General features: G+C 37.6%; 1 protein-coding gene across 12 annotated transcripts in view; it reads right to left on the bottom strand.

Moving 5' to 3' along the window:
- Positions 1–12,484, bottom strand: part of MAGI2 (membrane associated guanylate kinase, WW and PDZ domain containing 2) — a 722,750-nt gene that overhangs the window by 148,435 nt on the left and 561,831 nt on the right. For all 12 annotated transcript variants that reach the window (XM_039383531.1, XM_039383530.1, XM_027730044.2 and 9 more), the window contains 3 exons: positions 8,051–8,108; positions 1,653–1,774; positions 14–196 (listed from right to left, as the gene is read on the bottom strand). In XM_039383531.1, coding sequence (XP_039239465.1) covers positions 14–196; positions 1,653–1,774; positions 8,051–8,108 — 363 coding nt within the window. The remainder of the gene's footprint in view (positions 1–13; positions 197–1,652; positions 1,775–8,050; positions 8,109–12,484) is intronic.

Genomic DNA, 12,484 nt, shown 5'->3' with positions numbered 1-12,484 from the left:
CCTTCTTAATTACCTGTTTCCATTTTCCCATCTTGTGCTGCAGGCCCATCAGGAATAACACTCTTCACCTGGAGAAATTCATCTGGCTCGTCCCCACCAATGATGGTAAATCCAAAACCCATGTTGCTTTTCTTAAGAGTTGTGCTGAGGAAAGTCCCCTTCAGCTGTGATGCATCACGGGTGAAGAGTGGTTTTTCTACATCAGTCAACACAAACAAGAAAGGCAAAAGTTCGGATCTATTCACAACACAGCAGGGACAGCAGACAACAATATTGGCTGACAGAAAGTGACAGTGTATGAAAAGCAAGAAAACAAAGGGTGCAGGCATTCCAGGAAAAATATTTGTGAGTTCTTGTATTAATACAAAGCTTAAAACATATTTCTTATCTATGGCAGATCAGCCATAAATGGGGAGTTATAAATATTCTTTCATATTAGAAATACATTTAGAAGTGGATATTGTGTCACTAAAATAATTACAACAATAAAAATGATCTGTGAGGTAATTTAAAAACCTCTTTCCTAACCCATAAATTCTGCTTTGTCTACAAAGTAATACATTCTCCACAATTTCCCTTCCAACCACAATGAGGAAAATATCCCCTGTGAACATTTCATTCCATTTTTCCCAAGAAGAGCTAAACATTAGTTGAGCTTTTCTCTCCAGACACACAGGGATTTTGGCATCCAACAAGTGACACGCACAACTGCTGTGCAACCTCTGTGTCCCCTCTCCGCGTGCCTCCTGTGGTGTGGGTGGTGGGGGGCTCCCCGTGCTTCTCTCCCATGCTGCACGTGGTGAGGAAGGGTTGGAGGAAGGTGCAAAGGTTGTGACTTGAGCTGCACTGGCTGCGGCTGCAGTGGCGGGGCTGGGCTGGTGGGCAGCGGAGCACGTACCGTACAGCCTGCGCGTCCCGGCGGGGTCACGCCGCCACTGGGACAGGTCATTCACACTGCGGGACCTCTTGGGGGCGAGGCGCAGGCGGGCAAATTTGGGTCTAGGTAAGGTTGATGAGGAGCTTTCTACTGTTGCAAAGGAGAACAAGCCTCATTCTCTGGCTATAACCTCACGTTAAAGCTCATTCGTCTCTACCAATACCGTTTGCTGCTTACACAGCTCTTTTTAAGCACATTTATTTCTATGTTACTAAGTGGCTGTATTCTTGTAAACTCCTATAACACCATGCTTGAGGCTTTTAACTTAATTGATGCTTGCTAGATGAGCTAGCTTAGAAACATACCAAACATCAATTAAGAGTAATTTACAGAAAGTACAATTAATTATTTCAGTGTTGCCAACCTCAGGTGCTCAAGAGAGAGTACATTCCCAGGGACAGAATTTATGATTTTATTTAGAAAATTACTTTAGGGCTCTTATCATGCTTTCAGTTTCTCAGCCTTTAGGAAACACTAGAGTTGACTTTTCTGTCTTTCCTCTGCACCTCTGAAACTTAGGCATTTTAGGCAGCTCATGAGTCCTGCAACTATTGGAACTCAGACATTTAAGGGAGAAAATTGTTAGGATACAGGTGACAACATTGTGAGAATCGGCAACACTACTCTTCTAATCAGACTATGACAAAACCATTGTCACACACCCAGAAGAGCAGGAACTTTCATCTTAACTAAGATAGCTGACACAGTACTGTACCTCGGAAACCTTGGGCCTGCATAGGCTTTGTTCCAAGTTCTGCGTTGGGCATGTTATGCTGCTGTAGCTTCCTTTTTGCTTCTAGGACAGGGTTTTCAAATTGAGTTCTTCTATTTATGTGGCTGGAAAAAATTTGGTTTTGATTAAAACTTCGGTTCAGTTGGGGAAAATGATAAAATAATGTACGTGACTAAGGTGTGTGCAGTTAGAGTGAACCGTTATGAACCCCCAACGGGCCTGAGCACGTCCCTTCTACTCCACACAGTTTTGTAGGGGACAATCTGCGCCGCATAATGAACACCACTGAGCAGCGTCCTATCATTTCAATATGCCAAACTCTGCTACAGACAAATGGTTTTGATCAATGGGAGAACATATTTAACAGCAGCACTGCTGAAGCATGCTACAGCAACAGTTTTTCATGTCTTCAGCATGAGCACTGTTCTGTGCATGATTCAAAGGCTCTGATCCAGTTTTGTGCATTATTATCGATCAGCTGTAAGTGAAATTACTCCATCACTTACAGCAAAGGAAAAGCCTAGAACACAGACTGCTCTTATGATAGCAACTTAGAAATAAATCTAACATAGAAAATAAACTGAAGATTATTCCTTTCTAATACTATGGTGTACGTCTGCTCAGTTGTACAGAAAAATTGGATGCAGAAACTAAGTCAGATGGTAGATTAGAAGTACATAGATCAGTATATGAAATATAAGAAAAGTTAAGATACATATTTTTTCTTGAAGTTTGACATTTCCTATCATAGGTCATTAACTACACCTCTGTAATTACACCACTATTTTTCTATATTTTGTTTAGAACTACTATCTTAACTACACACATTTTATCACATTCTTGATTTTAATTCTTTAAAGCAAAACATTTCATCAGTCACTGAGCAATCCTACAATCCTGTCTGGGGCTATGTTTCACATGTTTTCTGAAGAAGGCAAAACAATTTAGTAGGCTGCATGGAACAAATCTGAAAGATAGGATCACAATAGTATCACAACTAAGAAAAGGGGTTTGTTTTTCCAACACTTTTATGGGGAAGTAAATACATTTGTACAGAAGGGTAGGCTTTCAAACGTGCTTATTTGTTCTCAGTGGGCTACTATCTATTGAGTTCTGAAAATCCAATCCCAATCATGGGCTTTAAGCACTTGGAAAGGTGACCTGGGAACTTTCGAAATGCTAAGATCCTAAAAGGGTTGAATATCTTCAATTTTCACTGAAATGACCTTTTGTGCCACATTAAGCACTTTCCAGGTTCCTTGGGATTCTGATCCTACCAGTGCTTCAAAGAAAGTAAGTGGAATCACCATTAGGAAGTGAGGTAGAGGAAAGGCAGCAAGTCCTATGGGAGTGCAATACACTCGCTAAATAGGATTTAGTGGCCAGGGTTAATGCAATGAAAAGACTTCCAGTCATGTAAAAGAATATTTGATTTAATGAGACAAAGTAAATGTGATAACTCCTAAAGTTGCTACTTTGTTCACATGGCTGTAAGTCATTCAAGTGGCTACTAACTTACTTTTGTACTCTAAAATTTTGATTAATAGTTTTCTTGTAAATTTTAGCCTACGCTGCAGACAGAAAAAGTCCCTTTCATTTCTTTCCTTCTTCAAACAGGCTGTTTAAGATGGTAGGCTTTCCTTTCCTAGACTTTTGCTTGTCATTTCTATTAATTGTCAGGGTCTTCCGCATCTCAGTCTATTGCAAACCTAGAAACTTATGATGGAAGGGAGACAAACTTTCCTAGGTAAAAATAAAGACAAGACTTACATGCAATAAATAAGGTAATCCTGAACTACTAACATAAGCATGAAAAAAGTACATTTCATGCTACCACCTATCATGTGATGTATTTCCACATTGTAAAGGAAATACTACTTTTGCCATTACACAAGACAGTGATAACTATCACATGAAATACTACACAAAGTTCTAACCACCCATGATCAAATAAAATGAATTTATAAGAAAGGTTTTACAGGAAGACCAGTGAAAGAGAGTCTTCTATGACAGAAGATCAAAGAAGTTTTAGCTTTTTATTCAAGTAGGATTAATTCTGATATATAAATGCATTCTATGAATATATTTGGAAGTAAATACTAGAATATATTAAAGATGTCAGGATTTCAGACTTGAAATCTGTAGTCTTCTTACAAGGAGAAATGGGAAGTTACTAAACAGCTCCCAGTAGGAGATACCGTATACAATTTCTAGCTTGTTTTATGTTAGCATTTGATAACGTTAAAACCATGGTTGCTACAGCATAGGGATCATATCTTCTTTAGAGGCTTTAAAGTGTCCTGGCCTGTTCTTCACCTGCCCTCCAGAAGAGCATGGGTTTCCCATGGCTTTTGTGCCACATTCTGCAGATGTAATGAGTATCCAAGATCAGACTCCAGATCTTCACTTAGGACCTTGAACTATGCTTGGTGTCACGTTATAATTGCAGGGCACATCTCAGTGCTGCAGGAGGGCTCTCACAGACCTAAGTTCCAATTTATATGTGGTTCTGTGATATAAAAAAAGATGGGATTTTAGCTAATATATAATGTGCTCACGGCCCTAGGAACAATAGTTACTGTGGTACTGATATCACAGCTAGAATCGGTTTTCTACTGCCTATCTACGGTTTCTAGGTAGAGTTGAAGTTGTAGTTTGGTCCATTTACACAGAAATGTCTTTGATAACAGCTATCTTGAAAGAGACACTTTGTCCTATCAGATCAGATAGGAAGACTAACAGAGGTACTTGAAACACCTCAAGTTGTTGGTGCAATCTTAATAATTTTTAGCTTCAATTTATTCCCATATTTTTACTGTTTTTTTGGTAGTGTACAGTTTCAAAAGCACAATGTGAAATTCAAAAAACTGCACTAAATATTGTGTCAAAGAGGAGTCAAAGAAAAGAAAATTATTCTGATAATCAGTCATTTTTATGTCAGTAATAATGGATTATGCTCCCAGACTGATGATACATGAAACATGTCCCTTTTATGCAATTTTAAGTGCTATAAAGCTTCATAGATAAATCAGAAAAATAAGTCCTGATGAGTTTACCTGAGAAATAAGTTATTAAGCTAAGTAGTTCTCTTGAAAGGATATTCTAGCCTTTCATCTAGCTACTTGAACATCATACAAAATAGATATTACTAACCTATGCTTTAATAAGACAAGCCAAATGTGAGTTTTAAAGATGGTTACAAATAAGTGCTTTTGTGGTTAAAACAGATTTTGGATAGTAGTCAAAAATTTATTACTCAGTGCTCATAGTATCTAATTCAGCGAACAATTCTAACTTCAATTTTCTTCCCTTACTTTATATAATGCATATTAAATCTGACAGCCTAATCCAAAGACTAATCCAGCTAATTTCTCCTAGTGCCATTGTGGTTGTACAGGAGAATCATGCAGCCTTTTGTTTGCTTTCTAGTCCTGGGAACCCTGAATTTCCATCTGCAGACAAGAAGGGGTAGCTGGTACTGCTGTCTTCTGTTAGCTCACCATATCTTAACTAGGTACAAACCCTCAGAGGTAGGATTTACTTTTGGGCTGCATTGTGATGTCAAAATACTATCTCTGTGTTATGAGGTGGTACTGTTAGCACCAGCCAGCCTATAAGACATCTCATGAGTCACTGGGGCCAGACTAAGTGGTTTTTGTGATGGAGGTTCACATTAGATGTCCTTAACTGAAACACATCCTTAGGAGATTTATGGGCAATAGTCCCTAGTTTGCAGACTTTAATTGATGGCCAAGGTGCTGAGTCCTGACAAAATGGTAGCAGGTCTAAGCATGTGCACCAGCAGAAGGAGTTTCATCTATCTCCTTTTCTTACCTGCTTTAATGTATGGGGTTTTTTTGGTAGTTTGTGACTATAGCTTTTGGAATTGTTGTCTATAACCCAACAAAGTAATTAGATGGATCAAGAGACCTAAAAGATGGACATTCTAATGCATAACTTGTTAGTCCCTAACTCCACTTTACATTCACATTTTCCAGTTAATAATACTTTATAATGACAGAAAGACCTGAAATAACCTTTTCTATTTGAGTAGTAACAGAGCATTTTCAGAAACTGAAAGTCAAGGAGGTACATTTTTCCAGAATAACTACCTGTATGGCTAATTTAGCTGTTCAATTAAGCAGCCCATGTCTGGAAATTGAGCTCTGTGTTGTAGTTAATCATCCTTAAAGAGAGAAACAATCTTTTGGCAATTAGAATACTGAAAGACCCAGTGCATTCTAATAACTACTTTCTCTCAATAGCCCTGCATAGCTAAGTGCTGCTCGTTCTTAGTTTATAAATTAGGACCAGCGTGCATGAACATTAACAAACCTATAGCAAACACTTCTCATGTATGTCAAATGTCTACACCTTACAAATGAAGTCTGGATCTGCATAATAAGGCAAATCGAAATTATAATAAGGTCTCACACCTATATTCATGCATAATTAAGAGAGGAAGTTATAATGGAGAGCCTTTTTCTTAACAGAATTTGCAAATATGTTGTGATTAGTCTTTATTAACTTTACTAGCAAGAGGTGTTCCTTTCTTTACTTTGTTTTGCTGGGGTTTTTTTAGCTTTGCCTCTGGCCTCAGAATATTTGAGCTGAGCATGGCTGCTTCTCGTAAGGTGAAACGGAGTCTGTTTCATTGCTCATCCTTACAAACTTCCCATGGGATACAAGAATCAGTGAGCAGAGTACAAGCCTTTCCTTCACTGACAGTTTTGTAGGTGTGCATGTAAACTTGGACTGGACTCAAATGTGTGGAAGTTCGTAATCTTGCTTTTCATGATTCACCCTGTTTTACAACATAATTAAGAGAATTTATTGTAATCTGATTTTATCTAGTTAAAAATCAACTCATCTGTTGAATATTGGTAATAAAAAAGGTGTGACTGTTACATTTTAGCAGGAAAAATGCAAAGCAATCTCTGTTTCAAACTTATTGAGCTCAGACAGCAATTTAAAGTGCAATTTACTGTCTATAAAACTCCATTTGAATTTAGCGCGGCTGCAGTTTTAATGCCATTCCATGAACATCTATTCCACTTCTAAAAACCTCTGAGACTGCAGTAGGTTTGATGTATCTGTCCACAAATCTTATCTGTGGTAGGATTAAATAATTTGGCACTAACAGCCCTAAAGTGGGTAATTGCATGGTAACATCTGGGCCTGGTGCCTTATGTCTGTTTAGGTGTGGTTGGACATGAAATGGAGATAAACACTTGCTCCTTTTCTGACTCTGCAGTGAAGTGTGAGCCTCCCCAGTGCCAGAATGCCTTGGGCCATGCTAACAACCAAGTAGGGTCTCAGCAAGTGATTAACGGACAGAAATCACACAACACCTGTTACTGACCAAAATACACTAAACCCACTGGGACAGAAGACTTACTTACACCCAGCAGCTGCATAATTGCACATGCAGAAATCTTCAGGGAGCTAAGTACAAAGAGATATGAGAACTCCAGCCCTCACCCACTTTGGGACATCATAAAATAACTTGGGCAGAACAAGAGGGAGTAATTTAATGGTATTACTTATCTTTTTGCTTGAATCTGGACTGACTAAGCTGACTTGGGCTGACCAGTCGGAACAGGTATGACAATTCTGAATCTAGAGTCACTTTACATGAATCTCATTCACTGTGTTAAGGTAAAAAGCAGAGAAATGAATCTCTCAGATTTACTTATTCTATGCATGAACTGGCCAGGTTCTACCGTTACCTCAGACAAAAGCTTTCTGTTGCCCTTTGCACAGAGGAACTAGATTTTTTCTTGTTTCATGACTAAAATAAAATCTGAAAAAAAATGAAAGCAAGGATTGTGCAATGAAAATAGAATTTATATTCTCTTCTTTTCAGCTGCACTTTTAAATACAAAATAAAACACAATATCCCTAAAATTTTATATGCAGCATATAAATAACCTGTCTTCTGGTACAAACAGTATAAACATCTGATTTGCAGCAAGGAAGGACTACCCAGAAATGGATCTTAACTGAGCTAAAATGATTATGCTTTGCTCCGTTCATTGATTAACAAGGTTTCTGCCTCACTGGATATCCAAAGCTCACATAGAAAATGCAACATTTCTTTAATGAATATGATCTTTGTACAAGTATCAGCTGGAACGGTACCATGAAACCAGACTCTGGAGAAAGAAAATGACTGAATGCCTGAGTCACTGATTTGAGACACATTGAATGTATTTGGACACATTACCTGCACTGAAGACTGAGAATTCCTGGTATACCCTTAGTTTAATATGTCAAGTAATTGTACCCATTCCTTGCCAGGTTAAGCATTGCAGAGGATACCACCATTGCAGAGGTTATGACATATTAATAGCAACTTAATATTGAACTTGGGAACTTACTCAACATAATAAGTGCCATAAATGGGATCATCAATTTTCTCCCAGCCATATGGAAGCTCTGAAAAACAAAGAGTTATCTCTCTCAGTAAATACAGTACAGAATGCTAAGATTTCTAATAACAAAATTGTGGATCTTTGCTAGGTATTGAGGGAAATAACTTGATAGAGAAATTAGATACAGTGACCAAAGCAAATGCCAAATCTTGAACACACCCCATGGCAGCCACAAGTAGCAGGAACTTGAAAATTGGTATGCAAACACAGATATAAGTCTCTAGAACAGCACATTTTAGTTGAGCTCCTTTATTGTTCAAGCAGTTGTGCCAGCCAACAACTGTAGCACATCTTGTGTGACATCACTCCCAGAGAAAGTGAGGGCATTCAATTTTCCCAAATACCTACACCCACAAAAAATACTTTGCTTTTTGAGATTTTTTCCTAGGAATACTGGAAAAGTTGGTCTAGAAGGAACTAAAAGAGTTTTCCTCCTGCCATGTAAATACAGTAAGTATACTGAAATGTTCCCGAGAAGTTGGTAATATTCATCTTACTGTGATGGCAATTCCACAGCCTCCAAAGGCATCCTGTTCCAAAGCTTAGTTATATATCAGGGACATAGGAGTACATAGCAGTACATGGAAGTACAAACCAAAATAAGATATTATAGTGTTCTCTGGACATAAAGCTAACTATGTTTTGCAGAAACAGAGATCCCTAAAACATTCTGGTATGAACAACTAAAGCTTAAGCATTAATGTAATGATCCTGAAAATTAATCTGTGTTCATGCATAAGCAAACTGTCACATATATATTTATGTACATCCATACATATTATATTATCACTCACACTGAATGCTTAAACCATTATTATACTGCCAACAGAACTTCATCTTGTGTTTAAAAGGTACAAGACAGATGCAACAAGTATCTCAGTTGACATGAACAGAATAAAAACCTCAGTGCCAGATGTGATGATTCTGTTGGCGGAGATTCACAAAAGGATGTGTATTCCCACCACGCACAGGTATTGATTTCTGTGAGTTGAAGACTATGGCACAATGTATGGCAAATGGTATTGAGATTCTCTAAGAAAATTTGGTTCTGGAATTCTCTATCTCAGATTTTTTTTTTTACTTTTTATACTCAGTTGCACTTTTAAAGTAACTGTTTGGAGACAATGACTACTGAGCTAGACAGAACAGAACTGATGTAGATCATACTGAACAGTCATTAAACTGGTCATAAGGAAGTACTTCTGGATGACTTGAGCATTTTTTCTTTACACTGACAATGTGAATAGACAATTATTGACATGCTCAAAGAGGCAAATGGGAAAGCAAAGACTGACTGACAAAAGGGAGATTAAAGAGTTAAAAGACAATGTCAGTCTCTGCTTGTTACTTCTTCCTTAAATGCATTTGTAATAGCTGATCCTTTCTAAGTGAACCTGCTCGGACTGCTGTGGTATTCATGCCACATTGCCCTCAGAGGATGTCTCTGCACCCTATTCCAATCCTGCAATGAAGGATTTAACCTTCTGCCAGAGACTGGCAGATGAGGAACTCCACGTCTCTATGTCCACGTCTCTCTTGTACGAGAGCTCTGGGAGCCAGCACTCCAGCTGTGTCTCACCAGTGCTGAGCAGAGGATCATTTCCCTTGATCTGCTGGTCCTTCTCTGCCAACTGCAGCCCAGGAGGCTGCAGTCCTGCTTTGATGCAGGGGCATGTCACTGGCTTATTGTCAAGACACTAAGCATTAGAAAGCCCTAGTGATGCTCTTCCCAGATTGGTCAGAACTTGAGTAAAAACTATAGGTGTTCGACCCTACAATAGTCCCCACAAAGTCCTGTATATCTTGGGACAAGACTGTGTAATAGAATCCATAAATATTCAAAAATAAAGAACCTGATGCGCAAATCCTGTATTGCCCCTGCAGTAAGTTTCATTGCCAATGCATGCATGATAAATAAGGCAAAAATCTGCTACGAAAAATCATGTTTTAACCAAACCCTATGATATAGGATGAATATAAAGTAACAGTTTAAATACTATTAGTACATTTTATTTTCATGTAACCTTTATTTTCATGTAACCTAGTTAACTTAATGTTGCTTTCATATGCCCATCTAATATTATGTTTCCTTAGAGAGAAGTGAGGCAAGTATTGGTAAAACCTGTACATAAAAATACACACAAACAAAGATGTCCCCCCCCCCACACGTGTGCATAGACCCCTCTCCCAAAATGTATTAGTAGATATAGTTTTTTCCAATTATGAAATAAAAAACCCCATGTTTTGCCCAAATTTTAAAGTAGGTATTTTTCTGTAAATATATACACTTTAAAGTATATAGATGCAGATGACATATTTTATTTTACATATTTATGAAAATCTGAAATAACTTGAGGATTCACTATTAACCTATTGGCCTATTTTTTCCTAAAGTAATACGTAAATGTTTTATAAACTGGCACAACTATTGAGAAGGCAAAAGAAAAATCCCATTTTCTAGTGTAAAAGCCTGTAAAAATTTAATGACTTGGACAAATTACAGAGGACCCGCTTCTGTGATTCTGTGATTGAACCACTGATTATGTAACATCATAAGATAGTCATGGGTTTAGGAGAAAAATAAGATCACCTTCATGTACCATAATAAACCCCATGTAAGGCTATGCTCTAATTTTATTTTTCCATTTATGATGCAGTCTATAAGCAATGTTTAATTAAAATTCTGTGTTGACCAGTAAAACAGAATTGCTAGAGCACAAACCCCAGGCTGCTGCCTGTCAAGCACGGAAGATAAGGTTAGTGGAGTGTAGTTTACTACAGAGGTTCTATAAGAAGAATATTCTGCTACATTAGCTTTCAGGAGCACTGTGATTATTTTTCATTACATTAAATAGTGGCATCTATTCCATTTTTCACTATTGAAATGGAAGATTACAGGACAGAAACACTTTAGTGCTTCATAAAACAGGAAGCTAAGCGTCTGCCAAATTAGGGATGAGGGCATTACAGTTTCCCTTTTTGATTTCACTGTGCCCAGGGATGATCATTAGGGATGCAAGTGAATAGTAAACATTTGTAAAAGAGAATTGTTATAAAACACTAGTGAAGGAGATTACTGATGGCCACCACGATTTAAACTGGGAAGGGAGCTATATCTTACAGCTGATACTCATTTTGTAGCACTACTATGCTCGTTCATGTACAATTTTTGCAAGTACCAGTTTCATGAATACTGTGATATAACATGAAGTCTTCATCTTCATGAGCTCAACACTTCTACCATTCATGTATTTCAAGTCTGTTGACTCCTAGAGGCTTTCTCCATACAGAAGGAAAAAAATTAAAAATCTACCTTCCCCAATCTTCAATAACTGTACTAGGTCCTCCTATCATCTAGTGCAGGGCCTGTTCAGGAATATTTACAATAAATATTTACAAATATTTACAAATATTTTGTAAATATTTACAAAATCACCATTTAAAAATCAGTAATAGTTTTGCAGTGGTTGCAATGCTGACACCACGACTGGATGTAAAGGTGCTGGATAATCTGTATAGTATGTTTATATCCTCCAGTTTTCACATTTCATGCTTTATTCCTTAGTAGAAAAGCAGCATCTAGCCAAAGCCAAGCAATAATCCAAAAAAAAAAAAAAATAGACCAAAGAGGTTCTGCTTATACTAAGACACTTTTCTCAGTAACCACCTGGGTAAGCTTTTAATTCAGAAGGAGCTGCACTTCTAAAAGTTAAATCCCCAACGGTAATGAAAGCCTTCATATTTTCAAGGAAAGAAAGAAAGGAAAGAAAGGAAGGAAAAAAAGGGAGAAAAGAAAGAAAGGGAGAAAAAAAGAAAGAAAGGAAGAGAAAAAAAGAAAACGAAAGAAAAAAAGAAAGAAAAGGAAAGACTAATATGAGGTCACTTTAATAATCAATTGTAGTGCCTTCTCATCACAGACTGCTTATGCTAATGGCCCAGATGCTCTTATTCTGCCTTCTGAAAGCTGTTGCATTTCAGAATGATTTTTGATGGTGCCACTTAACATTCTCTGGGGACGGAGGAAGGAGTACATTTTGGATCTCAATGTGCCAAGATGAAAAAGCACATTACCAAGCCCAAAGATTAATTTTTCTGAAGTTTATCGTGTACTAACTGTGCTAAAGGGAGTCATAAAAACCTCTCAAGGTTTCAGAACAACAGCCAGCATTGTGTCACTACCTGATTGACAGACTGGAAAGAAAGATTAGAGCATATTTTTTGACTCAGCTGCAATCAAAATATTTGTATAGTACAAAAGAATATAGCATGAGAGAGAAAAAAAAATATAATGCCTACTGTTACTTAAAATGTTATCAGTAAGGATGTGGAAGCTGTGGAAGTCAGCATGAGTTTGGTTCACCTGCCTTGTTAACACCCAGG

The sequence above is a fragment of the Pipra filicauda genome, unplaced genomic scaffold (genome assembly GCF_003945595.2).
Source record: "Pipra filicauda isolate LSUMZ 115617 unplaced genomic scaffold, ASM394559v2 scaffold314_size1190085_pilon, whole genome shotgun sequence".
Taxonomy (NCBI): Eukaryota; Metazoa; Chordata; class Aves; order Passeriformes; family Pipridae; genus Pipra; species Pipra filicauda.
This window is presented reverse-complemented; position numbering and strand designations above follow the sequence as displayed.